Consider the following 16,512-nt stretch of genomic DNA (forward strand, 5'->3'; position numbering starts at 1 on the left):
ACGGAAGTGACGCCGGGCTCGCAGGCAAACTTCGGCCAACGACGGCAGCGCATGCGATTCATGCAAGTCGGGAACAAAACAAACGCTGCCACCTAGCGGCGGCGCGTCGGTCACGCACGCTACTTCTCAGGTCCAAAGAAAAGACTCGGGCTCGAGCTTTATTCCAACCCGACGGACAAACGGGAAGTGGCGAGCACAGGAACGCAACATTGACACCTTAACTAACTAACTAACTAACTAAGGAAAAGGGGAGGTATTTACAAATCACTATGTACAACCATTAAATAGTAGAAAGTAGAAAAACACCGCATGCGCTGAAGGGGAGGAGTCACACTTCCGATTGGCTGAGGAAATATCCGGCGCGGGGGCGGGGCCGGCGCCCGCGCAGGGCCGTGTGGTTGGCGGCGGCGTGCTGGTGGTGGGGCGGGGACGGCGGGGGCGGGTCCCGGAGGGAGGGGGGCACGGCCGAAGACTTGATGGGGACGGTGCGCGTGTTCATCACCTCGCAGTCCACTTGCATCATCAGCTCGTAGCCGCCCGACGCGTTGTACACGCTCTCTGGTGTTTCAAAGAAAAAAAGTTAGCCGACGGAAATTGGGCGTCCTCCGACGTCTTCCTTCCGCCTGCCGTTTAAAATGCGTTCCCTTCTTTATCGGACGGCGACAAGGCTTAAAAAGACATTTTCTAAGAGGCTTGGCCTCCTTCGACGGTCCCGCCACGCGTCTTTTTGTCCATCGGCGGCGCAAACCCGTCGGATTCAAAATACCCGGCATTCGTCCGGAGGGTCCGGATACGCATACGTTCCATCGCAAATGACAAGAAAGCGGGACGAAAACAAAAAGCGGCGGCGCTATTTTTGCTTCAAACGCCACGGGTTATTCCCGCCCTCGGATTGGACTATTTAGCCCCCGACGACGCGGAGAGCAAGGAGGTCCTTCCCGCGGCGCCTCACCGTTGACGGACACGGCGGGCATGACCAGCGACATCTTGGGCCGGCGCGTCTTGTTGTGGCTGATGGCGGGCAGCAGCAGGTGGTCCTGCGGGCGCAAGGCGGGTCAGGGCAAAGGCGGGTCAGGGCAAAGGCGGGGCGGGTCGAGGGGGCCGTCCACCCACCCGTCTGAAGGACACCACGTAGAAGGTGTCCTCGCGCCGGTCGATGGCGTCCAGGAAGTCGCCGTAGGTCACCTCGGGCCCGGGCAGCACCTGCAGCTGACTGCCGCGCAAGAGTCAGGCCGGTAAAAAGGGGAGGAGCCCGCCGCCCGCCGCCCTACCCACCTCTCGATGGAGCGGTGCGTCTGGACCGGCAGGTATCGCGACACGTTGGCCTTCCTCGGCTGGGCGCGCTGCGCCGACACACGCACAAGAGGGGCTCGGCGCGGATGTTCGCGTGGCGGGTTCTAACCCTAAGCCCTAACCCACCTGCGCCACCTTGGCCTTCTTGGCTTTCCCGCCGGACTTCCTGCGGTCGATGTGGTGGCGCTGAGCCCAACCGCGAAGTTCCGCCGCCAGCCTGGGCGCAGCGACACAAAGGCGAGGCCCGCCTCGTCACGACCCCGCCCGACGCGCGGCGCGGGGGCCGGATCCGTCCCGGCCCTCCCGCAACCGGAAAAGTCAGTCGGGCACCCCCGTGACGAAGTCAGACTACCCCGGACTCAACGCCGGGGGATTTCAAACATTTGGACGGACAATTAGCAGGCTAATTGCGGCATGGTGATCAGGGGGAACGGCGACGAGGTGACTCCGAAGATGTTGCTCAGCTCATGGTGAACTGGGATTGTTCTATTAATTTCTAACTAAGTTTATTTTAAAATGCCATTTCTGGCCCTTTTTTTTTGGTTTAGTTTTTAATCTGCCTTTTAAAGCGGAGCGCTTCACGTCCAATCGATCGCCGTCTCGGCCGCGGGGCCGACTGACCTGAGCGAATCGGAGCGGTTGAACTGCGGGCAGTGGGCGTGGCTAAAGTAGCGTTCCAGGCGCCGGAGCAGGTTGTTCTCCTCCTTGGCCGCGTCGAAGGCGGAGCTGGCGTTCCTGCGCCGCCGTACGGACGCCGTAGGGATCAGCCGTAGGGATCAGCGGCGGCTGCGAGGTCTCGCGGGAAAGGGCGGAGCTCGCGTCACCTGAAAGGAGAGGCTTCCGCCGCAAACGTCTCCGTCTCCCCGTCGTCCTCGGCGGCGGCGGCAACTTCCTGGCGCCGCGCCGGCCGCGTCGGCGCTTGCATCTCCAGGAGACGCCGACCCGTAAAGGACCCGGGGCCGTCCCGGAAGCCCGTCGTCCACTTCCTGTCCAGGATGCTGCGGGCGGGACGGGCGCCGATTGTGGGTGACGGACCAAAAATTTCGTACGCAAAGTGGATCGTGGCTGGTACCTGACGGGCCCCAAGCTGAAGGTGACGAAGAGAAGGACGGCCATGACGCAGACGGCCCGTTTGCCGCCGGGAGACTCGCCGGCCTGCAAGGCGTTGCGACGGCGTTGGCGGCGCCATTCCGAGCGAGCGAGCGAGCGGGCGGGCGAGCGAGCGGCGACGGACCCGGCCGGCCTCCAGCCTCTGGCGGAGCTCGTGGTTCTCGCGGCGGAGGCGCTGGTTCTCCTGCTGAGCCTCCCGCAGCTGCAGCTCCAGGTTGTGCACGTACTCCTTCTTCTTCTTGCGCGACTGGCAGGCCGACTCGCGGTTCTTGATCATCCGCTGCTGCCGCTTCAGGACTTTCATCTGCGCCGGCGAGTCGGCGCGCCGTCAGCCCCGACACCGCCCCGCCCCGCCCCGCCCCGCCCCGCCCCGCCCGCCCGCTCGCGGCCCCACTCACGTCCACGTCGTCCGCCTTGCCGGTGGCCGGCTCCACCTTGACGGCGGCGGGGGCCGACGTCAGGCACACCACTGCGCACAACAAAAAGTTGCCGGAGTCAAAGGAAATACAAACGGAGCCTTTAAAAAAGCCGCCACGTAAGGCAGGCATGTCCGAAGCCGGTCCTCCCGCCGCGCCCGCTTCAAACGATCGGCTCGCCGGCGGAAGCCCGACGACAAACCCGATCGTTTGAATGGGCCGCGCCGGACGACGGGAACGTCGAAAAAAGGCGTACACGATAAAAAAAAACACATTTCTAGAAAGAAACAAAAAACGCGGACGGCGGCAAAAGCCGGGCGCTCGGGGCGTCTCACCGGGTCGGACGGGCTCCGTGGCGGGCAGGCCCCGCAGGAGGAGGGTCTTGGCGGCGGGGGCGACGGGCAGGGCGGCCAGGCACAGGGGGCGGGGCTGGAGGGGGGGTTTGCCGGCCAGGATGGCCGTCTTCAGCGCCGCCGCTACCCGAGACAAAAAGCGCCTCAAATTTGCCTTCGAGCTTTGGCGACGCTCGCTGCCGACGACGGCCGCGGAAACCAACGAGCGGATCTGGGGACTTCATCGATCGCCATAAACGTCCGATTAAAGCACGTCTCTCGTTAATAACGTTTTTACGGCGTAACTGAACACCGCATGTTTTGCGCTCGCTCTGTCAGAACGGTTGGAGGCTGCCCCCGACCCAAAACTTTTGCCGGACCGCGTCACAGACAGCACCTGAGGCTTGCGTTCGGGGGGGCCGCCCCGTTCGGGTCGGCGCCTGGACGGCCGCGGCGAAATCGCCGCCGTCCGGCGGGGGGGACATCACGTCCGTCGACGCGTAGGGAGGCGTGGGCGGGTTTTCGCCTTTCACCGGAGGCTGCGCCAAGAAAAAAAAAAAAAAAGAGGGACAGGTAAACGGACGGGAGCGACGCCGGACGGGAGCAAAGCCGGACGGGAGCGGGTCGGCGGCGCTCACCGGGGGCTCGGGAGGCGACGCCGGCGAGCGCTCCGCCTCGGGCGAGGACGCGGGAGACGCCGGCTCCGTCTTCACCTGCAACACTGCGCACGCCCGTCTCGCCCGCTGAGGACAACCGCCCACGCAGCCCAAGTCAGGAAAAACTTACGCAGCTCCATGGGTTGGTCCAGGACGCCCCCGTGATGCGCGCGTTGCCACGGAGACGATGAGGCCTCGCCATCCAGCGTCAGCGTCAGCTCGTCGTCCAACTGCGGCGGGCGGGGGAAAGGAGGCGTGAGGTCAGGCCGCGCGCGGGGCGCGTCGGGCGGCGCCGCCCACCTACCAAAGCGTCGTACTTGGACGTCAGGCCCGCGTGCTCGTCTCCGTCGCAGCCGTACAAACACGCGTCTGCAACGCACGTCAACGTTGGAGGCGGGCAAACGGGAAGCCGCTTAGTTTCAATTGTAATTGCGCCTCCCTCCGTGACACCGGGCGGCGCGGCGCGGCGCTGCGGCGCTCCGATTCTCAACCCGCGCACCAGCGTTTAAGTGTCCTGAACGTTTCTTTTTAGAAAAAAAATAATGGAGGCAATACCTTTTTCTTCAGGTTACAATACGTCGATTGCATCGTTCCAGATCTAGAAGTACACGTCGGGCGGGCACTAGGACCCGGTAAGCATGTTGCCATGAACCTTCGATGCTTTGAACGGTTTCCTGATGGAACGCGTTCACGAGCACAGCAACGTGCGCTTTCTTCGTCTTGCCACAATCTATTCATATTTTTATTCGTTACAGTACCAAGCGGTCGAGTCGGTCAAAAATGTTTCCGGTTTGAATAAGGATTGACATGTTTTTACTTCAGGCACTTTTTCTCTTTCAAACTGATCCTGTGACAAGTCGGAAGTTGATTTGTATTGCTGTTTTTCTTTTGTCAATGTTGTTTAAGGAATGCATTTACAATTTTATCCATAATGATCTTCTCGTCCCCGAGGCGAGGCGAGGCGAGGCGAGCGAGGGGCTCCAAATGTTTCCTGTTTTTCTTGACGCGAAAATGACGTCACAGCCGTCCTTTCGTAGAACGTTTGCGCTGTGCAATACGGGAATATAGTTTCAATAAAGACTCGAGAAACGACGTCAAGAACGTTATCTCGACGTGACGGAACACCGACGGTCCAGTCTGAGGCCCGGCGCATCGGCTTCAAGCCACCCGATTTACTAAGCGAGTGCCACATCCGGGTCGGCGAGACGAGGAAGTCCGAAGCAACGTGCGTCGCGCGCGTCGCGTGCGTCGCGCGCGTGACGTCACAAGAAGCGCAAGCCGAACGACGTCAACGAATTCGGGGTGTTTGACGTCGCCCGGGGCACAGGGGCGGGGTCGGTTGGGGGCGGGGGGCGAACGAGACAAAAGCGTCCGCGGGCTGCCGCCGAACGTCGACCTCACTCACCCCAGTCGTCGCTGGTGAGCAGGTTGTCGGCGAAGAATCGGCCCACGTCCGAATCGCACAGCACGTCCAGACTCATCGCCCCGGCGGCTTCGGTTGAATTATTTCACACTCTTGGTTGCGGGCGCGACAGCTCTCTCTCATCTCAACTCCTTTGGAGCTTCCCCGACCTTTCCATTTTGTTTTGTTTTTGGTTTTTTTTTGCTTTTGCGGGCGTTTTTCTTGGCGGCTCGCGTCGACGATGGCGTGCGCGTAAGCGACGAGGAAATGCCCAGCACGGGGGAGGCCCGCCCAATAGGCGCTCATTGGCCGAACGCGCTCGGAGCCCGGGTGATTGACAGGTCAAAGCGCCAATCGAACAAGGCGGACGTCGGGGGCCGAGCTTTCCTGTGCGGCGGATTAATGATGACGTAGCCCAATAGGAAGGCGTAGCCTTTGAATGACGGGAGCCAGTCACCAATGGCGTTCAAGTTCGCCGCTCCTTCGAAACGGACATTTAAATCAGCCAATGAGCGCGCGACTAGAAGACTCACGTTTTCGCAAACGTGCTTTTCCTGTCAAAACAAATCCCCCCCCCCCCAAAAAAAAATAAGGTAATGTCAAACACAAAGCTGGCTCACCGCGTGACCGATGAAAGCCTCGACTAAAAACAATTTCAACTTTTCCGAACGTTCGAGCGTGAAAAGGAGGGCAAAGAAGCGGTCGACTGTTGTAACGGCGACGTCCGGCAGCGCGGCGCCCCCTGGCGGCACGCCTCGACGTACGAGTCCACCGACTCGCGCGTCAAGTCACGATATTGAAACGAACACAAGCGCGTACAATTTTAATCCATGAGGGCAGAATTAATAAAGCATTTTCGTATGACGAGGCAGGATAAAAACTTCATCTGCAATTTCATCCGACGTGCAGTTTATCTGAATCATTCGCCATCAAAAATTGACACTATTGCTAGAGGGAAAAGAAGTCCGCGTTATAAACATGTTTTTAATAAACACTTTGTACATTTATGTAAAGCGCAGCCGACACACACAATTCAAACACCGGTTTTAACATCGAGTTGTCCTTTAAGGGGTGCGGCCTGCCGTCGCCCCCCCCCCCCCTTTTTAACCCGTTCACTGCCACCGATGGCGGCGAAGGCGGAAAGATCACAAGCGGCACCCTTCCGTCGACGGGAGGGGCAAATCGGAGCGCTGGGGGGCGTGCACCTTCATGTGGGCCTCCAGCGAGCGCTTCTCCTGGTAGCGCTTGTGGCAGAGGCGGCAGGCGTGCGGCTTCTCGCCCGAGTGCGTCAGCATGTGGCGCTTGAGGTCCACCTTCTGCACGAAGCTCTTGTGGCAGGCGCGGCAGGCGAAGACCTTGTCCTTGCGGTGGAAGCGCTCGTGCGTCTCCAGCGAGATCTTCTGGCGGAAGCGCTTGCCGCACTGGCTGCAGACGAAGGGCTTCTCGCCCGTGTGGATCTTGGCGTGGGCGTCCAGGTTGCCCGCCTGCCGGAAGCTCTTGCCGCACACGCCGCAGGCGTAGGGCTTCTCGCCCGTGTGGATGCGGCGGTGCACCCGCAGGTGCTGGCTCATGGCGAAGCTCTTGCCGCACTGCTCGCAGGCGTGGAGGCGGGGCCGCCCGCCCGAGTGCCGCTTCTGGTGCCGCCTCAGCGCCGCCCTCCCCGCCAAGGCCTTGCCGCAGAACTCGCAGATGAAGGGCCCGTCGCCGCCGTGCGACCCGGCGTGGCGATCCAGGGCGCTCTTGCGGGGAAAGGCCTCGCCGCACTCGCCGCACGACAGCGCGCGGGGCCCTTCCCCGACGAGTCCGTCCGGCCGTTGGCCGCCGTCCCCCTGGCGGGCGCGCTCTCCCCCGGGCCGTCCCTCGCCGTCGTCCGCGCCGTCCCGCTCGTCCGACCGCGCATGCTGTTGGGATGAAAACCGACGCAGGCACGGGGAGAACATGAAGACTCCACGCAGTAAGGCCGGAGGCGGAATCCAACCTCGGAGGCGGAATCCAACCTCGGAGGCGGACGCGCCGGCCGCTTTTCCGCCTTTGTTTCTTCGTTTATTTGAAAACATGGCTTTGACTTTTCAAATCAAAGCCGGGATTACTGATACACGCGGCTCTTCCGCCCCGGCCCGCTTCCCCACCCCCGGCTCTCCACCCCAGCCCCGTGTGACTTTTTTCCGCGCTAGTTCCAGCTGACAAAACATGCGCTAAGAAGCTAAGACGACGCACTGAAGAAGCGAGTGCTAGGCTGCCTCAGTCGCCATTCGCGTATATGCTAATCTGCATGCTTACCTAATTTCGCTTAATGTCAAGTTTACCTTTTGGCTGAACGGTGTGCTGCACGCCCGGCACAAGGGGGGGGGTTCCTTGTCCCGCCCTTCGACGGAGGGCAGCGTCTTCCCGCAGGCGCGGCAAGTCCCGCTGCCGTCGCGGCGCGGGAGGTCGCCGGGGGGCGGCCGCCGGCCGCAGACGCCGCACGTGGGCTCCGCCTCCTCGCCGCGCTTCACCGGAAATTGGCAGAGGTGGTCCGACGCCGCGGAAGCTCGGGCGTCTGCGAGGAGGGGCAGCTGCCGTTAGCGAGCTGATATGGCCACCTTCTCGAAAATATCGATTCCACGGCACGTGAAAACTAACGAAAGCCTCCAAAAGAAAAAAAGGGGGCTTTCGCCTCACATCAAGAGCGACACTGAGATTTATCGTCCAAAGGCGCTTCTTAAATGGCGGTACCAGGAAGTTTTTGGAACGCCACAAAGACAAACGAATCCATCCCGGACCTCCATAAAAACAGCACTGTACACGTGCTCAATCTGCTTATTGCTCCTATTCGTTTAATATGCTCCATTCGGAGCAGCGCTCCCAATTTTGTTACATATTTGCTATACGGCGACCAAAGTCATTTGATTCTCTACACAGTTTGTGTTTTTTCATTCGCATTCGCGTCCGACTGCATATACCGTACACGTGTCGGGGTTCGCCCGAGAAGGGAGACTCTCATCTGGCACCATCCGGAATGGAGTTCAAACGTCGCCAAATCGACATTACTCTTCAAAGAAACCCCCGCAAGTACATACGGTATCGAGATACTAGATATCAATCATCGTTATCGTTAAACTATGTTAGTGGCTGTTGTGCACGATGTCTTGATTTTCGTCCAGTTGTGCACATTGTTGTTTTCTAGTGAACTAAAAGCATCGACTCGACGAAGGAGTTGGCAAGGGACGACTGGGTAGCCGCGCTACTTGCTAAGCTAACGACAAGGAATGACGGGAGATGCCGAGCTAATTGCCAAGCTAACGACGAGGAACGACGGGAGATGCCACTTAGCCGATTGCTAAGCGAACGGCTAAGCTAACGGCAAGATAGCGCTACTAAGCTAACCTAGGCAGCCGGAAGCACGTCCACGCGCGTTTTCCCCGAATAACGGCGAGCGGACACGCGGACCTGCTTCCGCCCGGTACTCGCTGAATATGCGCTCGACGGCGGCGGCGACGGCGTCCATGACCAGACGCCTGAGGTCGAGCCGAGGCACGCCGGGGGTCGGCCGCTCCCGCAGCAGCCGCACGACGCGCTCGGCCGCCGCCGACAGTTGCCGCTCGACGGCCGCCCTCAGGCTCTTCTCGCGGTCTCGGACGACGGCCGGCTGCCCCCGCCGCCGCCGCCCTTGCCGCCCGGCGGCCGCTCGCTCTTCCTTGGGCTCCGCTGCCATGAGCGCGACCGAGCGCGGGGGGGGGGCGGAATGTAAACACGCAGACTTCCGGGTGTTTTTGATCACGTGACCGCGCCTCATCCGGCGCCCATTTTACGTTACCGTTCGCTCCAACTGGCCTAGTCGATTCGTCCGCGGCGTTTTCGACGCATCGCGTTGCGATTTACGGATGCGCCAGTAAATTGGGAGGCGCCTTTGTTCTTTTAATCCATTTAAATATTGAATATTGTTCAACTCTCTTAAAAAAGAAAACAACTATTTTTTTTCTCGTATATTTTCGATCTCGAGATTCTTCACCAAGCGGTTTGAACTTTCAACAGTAAATAAGGCAATTTAGGAAAGAAATGTTGCAAAAACAACTGAATTGATCGCGCGGTGCCTTTGCTATTCTTTCACCTCGGCTTCGACGTTTCTAATTGCTATATTTGCGCTTCATCATTTCTATTTTAGTAACTGCAGAGCACTTGTCGATCCTATGAGGTTGTTTCAAAATGTGCGTCATAAATAAACTTTGACTTGACTGAGTCGCGCAAAAATGATCAAGTGGCCTTTCTGGTTTGGCGAACAAACCCGGGGGCTTGTTTTCAACATGCATGGATAACAATCCATTGTCACGAGCACAACAAGCGAGAGCACGAAAGCTAGTTTTCTGTTCGAAGCATCCACTGGAGGAAGAAAAAACAACTTAAATTGGCTCAATATTGATAATATTCATTAAATGAAACCGTTTTGAGATGAGGAGATTTGAATAGAAAACAAAAGGGGTTACGCCTAAACAACGAGTGATGAAAAATCTAAATAGTCTAAATGTGTAAATAGTACAGTTCTATGAATGGATTTCCGCATTAAAAAAAATAAGCGAATACCCTTTTGTTTCCTTTTCAAAGCTACATCTCATGTTGCGCATTCCGGTGACACGACAAGGAACGTTTCTTTTTTCGCCGCAACTTTATTTTCCTGTCGACGTTGGGAACAAAGTGCAGCAACGCGGACAATATGAAGAAATGAAACGGATCATAAAGCCGCGTGCTCTTGGTAACGGATGCGTGTTGCAAAAGCGGTGGCCAAAATAACAAATCCTGTATTTACACGGACGACCTCGCTCGCCGTCCAATCGTGCGTATGTGTCATTCCGCGTTAATTAGCACATTTGGCTCAGAAACGCCGTAAGCAACATTTCCCAATCTCCTAAAGGCGCGTGGCCATTTTGCGAGGAAACGGCCAGCGCGGTGGGGTTTCCTCGTCAGACTCCTCCCCTCCCTCGAGATTCCCCGTCGTCCGCGCCGAGCGCGGTGGGGTTTCCTCGTCAGACTCCTCCCCTTCCTTCTCGGGATTCCCCGTCGTCCACGGCGAGCGTCACCGGGTTTCCTCGTCAGACTCCTCCTCTTCTCCGGATTCTTCCTCGTCCCCGTCGTCCTCGTCGTCCTCGGCGGCTCTCTGTCGCCGGCGCAAACGGGTGAGTGCCCGCCCCCCTGAGGCGAGCCCGGCCGGGCCGGGCCGAGCCGAGCCGGCGGCGTCCGAGCTCCTACCTGGAAGGCGGCCGTCGTCAGGAAGGAGGCGGCGGTGCCGTCCAGAGAGTTGGCGCGCACAACGTCCAAGCGCTCCGAGTAGTCGGGCGGGTGTAGCGAGCTCCGGAACACCTGCGCGCGCGCCAAGACCAATCGCATCGTGGCCACTTGAAATCTCGTCTCTAAATCTCATCATGGCCGCTTTGGAGTTTCATGGAGATTTCAAATCTCGTCGTCGGAATTTCATGGCGGTTTCAAACCTCGTCATGACAAATCTGAATCTCGACAAATCTCGTCGTCGGAATTTCATGGAGGTTTCAAATCTCGTCATGACAAATCAGAATCTCAACGTGACGACGAAATCGCATCGCGCCGACTTTCAACGTCACGGTGGGGACTCTTAAGGTTTTTCCGGCCCCGTTTGTCACTCGACGCGTTAAAAGTACTTCTCACGGCGCGAGGCGAGGAGGCGGGACGCACCTCCAGATCGTTGTCCTCGTCGATGCTGTGAATGCTCTGGTAGGCTAGCGTGTAGAGCTCCAAGGCTTTGGCGTGGAAGCACATCTCCACGCAGGCAAAGTCGCACAGGATCCTCTGGCGGGAAAAAAAAAGAAGAAAAAAGTCACGCGGCCAGTAGGTGGCGCCAGCGCTCCCCACCTTGATGTCGCAAATCTTCTGCTTCTCAAATTCATCGATGGTCTCCTCCAGCCGCTGCGTGACGCGCGCCGCGTCCAGTTTGGCCCGCTGCAGGTCGCTCTCGGCCTGATGAGCACCGGCGTCACCGTCGGCGGCCGGTGAGAACGCGCGACGGGGAACCCACCTGAGACTGGAGGCGGGGTCAAGGACGGAGCGAGCCAAAAATGTCCCGACGCTGCCGATTTTAGGGCAGGAGGGGCGCGGCATCTTTCACATGCGCCATCGTCTACGCGCGTGCGTTATTCTTAGTCCCCGTCGCGAGGATTCCGATCCATCCGATTGCGCGACGGCGCCAGACGGAGTGGGTTTGACGGAAAGGATACGATGACTTGCCGGTCGGACGGATTGCGTTGGCGAGTGTGCGCCAGCTGCTTCGTCTGCTTGGACTCGCGCGCCCAGGCGCTCTGGACCGCCTTCACGTCCTCCTGAAAAGGCCGCGCCGTCACCCCCGGTCGGTCGGCTCAGGGGGGGCGGGGGTCGGGGGGGCACTCACCCGTTTGCGCCGCACCACCGCGCCGTAGCCTTTCAGAGGCTCGATCACCTTGGCCTCCAGCCGCTCCACCTGAAAGGCACGCGCGAGCGCCGCGTCACCGCCATGTCGCCGCGGCCTTCTCTGCCATCATCAGCCGTATCCACGGACCCCTCCTTCCATCCGATCATTAGCCATCCATCCGGGCATCCATCCATCCATGCATCCATCCATCCATCCATCCATCCACCCATCCGGGCATCCATCCGGGCATCCATCCATCCAGGCACCCATCCGGGCATCCATCCAGGCATCCATCCATCCATCCAGGCACCCATCCGGGCATCCATCCAGGCATCCATCCAGGCACCCATCCGGGCATCCAGCCATCCGCCCAGCCACATCGCCCACGGGCCCAGCGACCTGGGCTTGCCGGTAGTCCTGAATCTTGGCCAGGTGGTCGGCGAACTGCTTGACGCCTTTCTTGAGTCCGGGCGTCTCGGTGTCGGCGTAGTCGGCGACCTCCCGCACCAGGACGTCGGCCTTGTCGCGCAGCATGGCGGCCTTGCGGCCGTAGGCGGCGAACATTCGGCACATCTCGTTAAAGTGCTTCTCCACGTTGCTGATGTTCTCCTCGATCTTCTTGGTCTGGTTGTCCCTGCGCATGCAAACCGAGGCCATCGTCCGCTTACGCTCCCGTCTCACAACTTTGATGGATCTTCTTTGGCGATCTTATCTACGCCGGCCGGCGACGTGTAGCGACAGGCGGAATCGCGCGATGGGCCGAAAAAGTACAATTGACCCGTGTCGGGAACCCTACGAAACGCTACGAATCGTACGAACGCGGTTGGATCGGCCACGTACCGACTCGCGGACCGAGAATGTTCCCGAACGTCCACCGCAATCCGTTTGGGTGCCACTCGCGCCGTCGTTCCCGAACGCGACGCGCGGCTAACTAACTAGCTCGGCTAACGCCCTCCCCGAAAACAACCTTCACTTTGAAAAGCGAGCCCAAACGCGCGTTACCTCGCTCGTGCGTCGGGAGTGCGACTCATCTCTGCGGAAAAATAAAACAACAACAAAGGAGGAAGAAAAACAATCAAACGAACGTCGCTCGCGGCGTAGCGAGGAAGCTAGCATGCGTTGCCATGGATGCCGGCCGCTGCGTTCGCGTGACATCCAAGAGGTGGGATTTTGCGCCTCCTGTCGGAATGAACGAACGAAAGACGTGTGTGTGTGTGTGCGTGTGCGTGTGTGTGTGTGTGTGTGTGTGTGTGTGTGCGTGTGCGTGCGTGTGTGTGCGCGCGCGTGTGTGGGCAACACCCAGAGCAGGTGTTGCGAGTGCAACTTGAAAGACGAGCGAGGAAAAATAAACGGCGTTGTTCCATCCGCGACGATAATAACGACCGTGTCGGGAAAAACAAGCGAAAGGCAGGGGCAAAAGCACGGATGGCCTCCGGGCCGCATTCGCAAGCAATTCGCCGTAAAAGGTTGGCGGAGAAGGCTTTGAAACGAAAACCATGCTCGGCAACCGCAAACCAGGAAGTAGACGAGTTCTTCTGGTTTCCGAGAAGTTATTGAACGCGACAAATCTGAGCGACAGCGGTCGCGGTTCGGGCACGCCGAGTTCGGATCCGAGTCGGTCGTTTTAATCGGCCGGCGACGCTTTGGTCAAGCGTCAAGATGTTCATCTTGGCCTCGTGTTTCCTATTCGGCTCAATAATAGCCGCGCGCTCAGGTGAGTTTGCTTATTTATTTGGATTATTTCTCTGCGACGACGCCGTTTCGATTCAAAGTGAAAGCAATTTTGTAAGGCCAAAGTCCAGGAAAGCTAAAGTGCGCAAACGCCGTCCGTTAGCCGTGTGAACGCGAGGGCTTTCTTCCTTTGTGTGTGACATAGGGGGAAAGCGTGAGCGTAGGTTTTAAAAAAAGAACAATAAACGTGCGCGTCAAATTGGAGAGAGTTGGGCGATGACGTCAGAGTCGGAGGCAAGGCGGATAGTTCACAGGAACTCCGGTCATTCAAGCCACGAACGTTTGCACATTGGCGCCAAGTCGTGAAACGGGGGCTCAAACGCTCCAATGGGATACTTCCTCAGACGTTGAGCTTTTATTTGTCATGCGCACCCAACTCAACTGAAATTGACGTCCCCCGGGCCGCGCTTCGGACGCCGCTGCGGCCGGCGAGGCGCAAAACCATCACGCGGGCCAAAAGCGTAGCAACGCGGAGGGGGAAGGGTCCTCCCGGGTCGCCCGGGTGTCCGGCGATGTCGACTCGGTGTCAATCTGCATGCGCCCGCCCGCTCGGCAGAGGAACACGCCCTGACGTACATCTACACGGGGCTGTCGGGGACCGAGCGCCTCCCCGCGGGCACGCGCGCCTTCACGGCCATGGGCGTGCTGGACGGTCAGGTGATCGACTACTACGACAGCGGCGACATGAGGAAGGTCCCCAAGCGGCCGTGGATGGCCCGGGAGTTGGGCGCCGCCTACTGGGATCAGGGCAGCCTGTCCAGGAGGAGCAAGCAGCAGTGGTTCAAGGTCAACGTGGACATCCTGCTCACCCGCATGGGGCACAACCGCTCGGGTAGGACGCCCCGCCCCCGGCGCGAGCCCCCGCCCGCTTCCAGGCCCGCGGCGGTGACGCGGCGCAACCTCGCCCCCCAGACCCTCACGTCCTGCAGTGGCTGCACGGCTGCCGCGGCGACCGGCGTCCCGACGGCACGGTGGCGTTCCACGTGGGCGTGGACACGTACAGCTACGACGGCCGGGACTTCCTGTCCTTCGACTACCGGCTGGGCCAATGGGTGGCGGCGCACCCGGTGGCGCTGGAGACCAAGCGCAAGTGGGACGAGGTGCAGCTCCTCAAGGACTACACGCGCGCGTACCTGGACCACGAGTGCATCAAGTGGATGACTCAATTCCTGCGCTACGAGGGCCGGCGAGGGCGGCGCGCGCGTACGTCCGGGGCGGCCGGGCGGGCGCGGGGCCGGGGCTCCGCGGCCGGCTGACGCGTCCTCCCTCCGCAGCGCCGCCTTCGCTGGACGTGTTTGCCAGGGAGACGCGGGGCGGCGAGACGCTGCTGCTGACCTGCCTGGCCAGCGGCTTCCCCCGCAAGGACGCCGCCGTGGAGCTTCGCCGCGACGGGCGCACCCTCACCAAAGAGGACGGCGTGACGCGGACCGGCGCGCGGCCCAACCAGGACGACACCTTCCAGAGCCGCGTCAGCGTGGAGGTCCTGCGCGCCGACCGCGCCAACTTCACCTGCGTCCTCCGACGCCCCGCCGACGGACTTCACGCCGAAGCCGTTTGGGGTGAGCCGAGCGCGTACGAGCGGGTCGGAGTTGGCGATTCGGATGCCAACGGAAAGTCGGATTCCCGAGTTTATTCGCTTTAAGATCGCAATTCGGAAATGGCCAAAATTGCCGCTTTGAATTAAGAACTCAGTGAGAATTTGAAGTCACTCACTCAGTCTCAAGTCCACGTTCCGATTTTAAAGCGAGAATCGTGAAAGTCGGAAATCCGATTTCGGAGCCAAAATCTCCGAATCGCCGGCCGGGATTCCCGCGCGGAGTGGGACGATTCCGAGCGCGCCGGTGAAAATTGCGAATCGGCGTTGGGGGCGAGCGGGGGCGGCCTACCCGACAAAAAGAGCAACTCCTGCCTTTGACATCCAGTAAGTGAGCATAGGCTTTTGTGCTCCAGACAAGAAGGAGCTGAAGGAGGCGGCGCCGGGCGCCGGCACGGTGGCCGTCGTCTGCGTGGCGCTGCTGGCCCTCGCCATCTCGGCGGCCGCGCTGGCGTTGCACTTGTGCCGGAACTTCACGGGCGGTGAGTCGCCGCCCGTCGCCGCCCGCCCGTCCCTCCGTCCGGCCCGTCCCCGAAAGCTATTTGGACCTTTCTCCAGGATCGCCAGCTTCTATCAAGAGGCCGCCGTTCTCGTTTAGGCCCGTCCCGCTCAAGGGCGAGCCTTCGTCGTCCGACACGTCCTCCTCTTCAGGTGAGCCCGAGCCGTCGCCGCGCCCGAGCGGGTGCGTTTCAACGCCCGCCGCCGGCCGTTGACTTTTTCCCCCCTCGCAGTCTCCGCTTGCGATGAGTCGTCGAGGGACGATCCGGGTAAGATCCCCGCCGCCCTCTCGCTCGCTGGCTCGGCCGAGCCCAGCCCAGCCCTGACCGCGCCGTTGCGCCCCCCCCCCCTCCCCCCCCCGCAGATTGCGCCGTCCCGCTCAAGGGCGAGCCTTCGTCGTCCGACACGTCCTCCGCTTCAGGTGAGCCCGAGCCGTCGCCGCGCCCGAGCGGGTGCGTTTCAACGCCCGCCGCCGTTGACGTTTTCCCCCTCGCAGTCCCCGCTCGCGATGAGTCGTCGAAGCGCGATCCGGGTAAGATCCCCGCCGCCTCGCTCCGGGATTCAGCTCGGACTCCAATCAATAAGTCACGCTTACATTACCAGCTAACATTCTGCAAACGGGTAATTGATTTTTCCCCACGAATGATCTACTAAAACGAAGACGGGCTCCAAGAATTTCTCCCGGATCTCCCCGACTACGAATGACGGAGCGCCGGCCCCGGAGAAAGCATCCGGAGTCTCCAGCAAGCTCGGCTGAAATTCTTTGGCGCTTGCGATGCTGCTTTGACGCCGTTGCGCGGAAATGAAACTTGGCTTCAAACAACAAGCTCAAACGTGTGAACGATTTGTGAACGACGCCGTTGGCACCGGGCCGAGCAAACGCGGAAGAGAGCAAATCTGCACTCGATTGTGGAAAGCTCCGCAACGCGATCGCGCAAAGTCTACTCGCGCGATTCCCCTCCGAATGGAAAAGTTCAAAGCGGAGATGGCCGGATCTCCATCGGGCGATCGCGCTGAGCGGCGCGCCGTACCAAACAAGCCTTCGGCTCTAAAAAAAACAACAACAACTAAACGGTACAGATGACGAAT

At 60.0% G+C, this 16,512-nt stretch overlaps 4 protein-coding genes across 9 annotated transcripts; 1 reads left to right on the forward strand and 3 right to left on the reverse strand.

The window, feature by feature from the left end:
• Positions 1–131: 131 nt before the first annotated feature.
• Positions 132–5,498, reverse strand: atf6b (activating transcription factor 6 beta). Its single transcript, XM_088404246.1, has 16 exons — positions 5,213–5,498; positions 4,112–4,176; positions 3,938–4,037; positions 3,790–3,872; positions 3,549–3,690; positions 3,155–3,295; positions 2,802–2,872; positions 2,528–2,707; positions 2,366–2,448; positions 2,118–2,291; positions 1,915–2,028; positions 1,420–1,510; positions 1,276–1,343; positions 1,114–1,213; positions 953–1,037; positions 132–558 (listed from the first exon to the last, which is right to left on the reverse strand). The coding sequence occupies exons 1-16, from the start codon at positions 5,286–5,288 to the stop codon at positions 329–331; spliced, it is 1,803 nt and encodes a 600-aa protein (XP_088260372.1). The 5' UTR covers positions 5,289–5,498; the 3' UTR covers positions 132–328.
• Positions 5,499–6,173: 675 nt separating this feature from the next.
• Positions 6,174–8,941, reverse strand: LOC148405948 (uncharacterized). 3 transcript variants are annotated; one of them, XM_088405331.1, is made up of 3 exons: positions 8,639–8,941; positions 7,516–7,748; positions 6,174–7,110 (listed from the first exon to the last, which is right to left on the reverse strand). In XM_088405331.1, the coding sequence occupies exons 1-3, from the start codon at positions 8,901–8,903 to the stop codon at positions 6,355–6,357; spliced, it is 1,254 nt and encodes a 417-aa protein (XP_088261457.1). In that variant the 5' UTR covers positions 8,904–8,941; the 3' UTR covers positions 6,174–6,354. The 3 variants fall into 3 exon arrangements, with proteins under 3 accessions (XP_088261457.1, XP_088261456.1, XP_088261458.1); XM_088405330.1 differs by having other exon boundaries at positions 8,576–8,941; XM_088405332.1 differs by lacking the exon at positions 8,639–8,941 and adding an exon at positions 8,157–8,569.
• Positions 8,942–9,817: 876 nt separating this feature from the next.
• cibar1 (CBY1 interacting BAR domain containing 1) lies at positions 9,818–14,445 on the reverse strand. Its single transcript, XM_088405337.1, has 9 exons — positions 12,603–14,445; positions 12,000–12,234; positions 11,601–11,669; positions 11,431–11,532; positions 11,232–11,237; positions 11,069–11,173; positions 10,892–11,005; positions 10,433–10,543; positions 9,818–10,340 (listed from the first exon to the last, which is right to left on the reverse strand). Exons 1-9 carry the CDS (start codon positions 12,629–12,631, stop codon positions 10,260–10,262), a joined length of 852 nt encoding a protein of 283 aa, XP_088261463.1. The 5' UTR covers positions 12,632–14,445; the 3' UTR covers positions 9,818–10,259.
• On the forward strand, positions 12,884–16,249 carry LOC148405950 (H-2 class I histocompatibility antigen, Q10 alpha chain-like). 4 transcript variants are annotated; one of them, XM_088405334.1, is made up of 10 exons: positions 12,884–13,314; positions 13,888–14,163; positions 14,244–14,534; positions 14,606–14,890; positions 15,282–15,407; positions 15,484–15,576; positions 15,657–15,692; positions 15,788–15,844; positions 15,920–15,955; positions 16,027–16,249. In XM_088405334.1, the coding sequence occupies exons 1-10, from the start codon at positions 13,260–13,262 to the stop codon at positions 16,050–16,052; spliced, it is 1,281 nt and encodes a 426-aa protein (XP_088261460.1). In that variant the 5' UTR covers positions 12,884–13,259; the 3' UTR covers positions 16,053–16,249. The 4 variants fall into 4 exon arrangements, with proteins under 4 accessions (XP_088261460.1, XP_088261459.1, XP_088261462.1 ...); XM_088405333.1 differs by having other exon boundaries at positions 16,085–16,249; XM_088405336.1 differs by lacking the exons at positions 15,657–15,692; positions 15,788–15,844 and having other exon boundaries at positions 12,886–13,314.
• Positions 16,250–16,512: the final 263 nt, after the last annotated feature.

Source organism: Hippichthys cyanospilos, chromosome 21, assembly GCF_059441005.1.
Source record: "Hippichthys cyanospilos isolate Australia breed blue-spotted pipefish chromosome 21, RoL_Hcya_1.0, whole genome shotgun sequence".
NCBI lineage: Eukaryota > Metazoa > Chordata > Actinopteri > Syngnathiformes > Syngnathidae > Hippichthys > Hippichthys cyanospilos.

What these genes read in the sequence shown, in the direction of transcription:
- cibar1 (XM_088405337.1), bottom strand. Translation starts at nt 12,631, where the DNA reads ATGAGTCGCACTCCCGACGCACGAGCGAG. An exon ending in AGAAGATTTGCGACATCAAG is followed by an intron (nt 11,006 to 11,068) that starts GTGGGGAGCGCT and finishes TTTTCCCGCCAG; the next exon opens with AGGATCCTGTGCGACTTTGC. An exon ending in ACGAGGACAACGATCTGGAG is followed by an intron (nt 10,544 to 10,891) that starts GTGCGTCCCGCC and finishes GCGCGCGCGCAG; the next exon opens with GTGTTCCGGAGCTCGCTACA.
- atf6b (XM_088404246.1), bottom strand. Translation starts at nt 5,288, where the DNA reads ATGAGTCTGGACGTGCTGTGCGATTCGGACGTGGGCCGATTCTTCGCC. An exon ending in GCTCACCAGCGACGACTGGG is followed by an intron (nt 4,177 to 5,212) that starts GTGAGTGAGGTC and finishes CGTGCGTTGCAG; the next exon opens with ACGCGTGTTTGTACGGCTGC. An exon ending in AACCGCTCCGATTCGCTCAG is followed by an intron (nt 1,511 to 1,914) that starts GTCAGTCGGCCC and finishes CGCTGCGCCCAG; the next exon opens with GCTGGCGGCGGAACTTCGCG.
- LOC148405950 (XM_088405333.1), top strand. Translation starts at nt 13,260, where the DNA reads ATGTTCATCTTGGCCTCGTGTTTCCTATTCGGCTCAATAATAGCCGCG. An exon ending in GTCGTCGAGGGACGATCCGG is followed by an intron (nt 15,693 to 15,787) that starts GTAAGATCCCCG and finishes CCCCCCCCGCAG; the next exon opens with ATTGCGCCGTCCCGCTCAAG. An exon ending in CGACACGTCCTCCGCTTCAG is followed by an intron (nt 15,845 to 15,919) that starts GTGAGCCCGAGC and finishes TCCCCCTCGCAG; the next exon opens with TCCCCGCTCGCGATGAGTCG.
- LOC148405948 (XM_088405330.1), bottom strand. Translation starts at nt 8,903, where the DNA reads ATGGCAGCGGAGCCCAAGGAAGAGCGAGCGGCCGCCGGGCGGCAAGGG. An exon ending in ACGTGCTTCCGGCTGCCTAG is followed by an intron (nt 7,749 to 8,575) that starts GTTAGCTTAGTA and finishes CCCTCCTCGCAG; the next exon opens with ACGCCCGAGCTTCCGCGGCG. An exon ending in GCACACCGTTCAGCCAAAAG is followed by an intron (nt 7,111 to 7,515) that starts GTAAACTTGACA and finishes TCATCCCAACAG; the next exon opens with CATGCGCGGTCGGACGAGCG.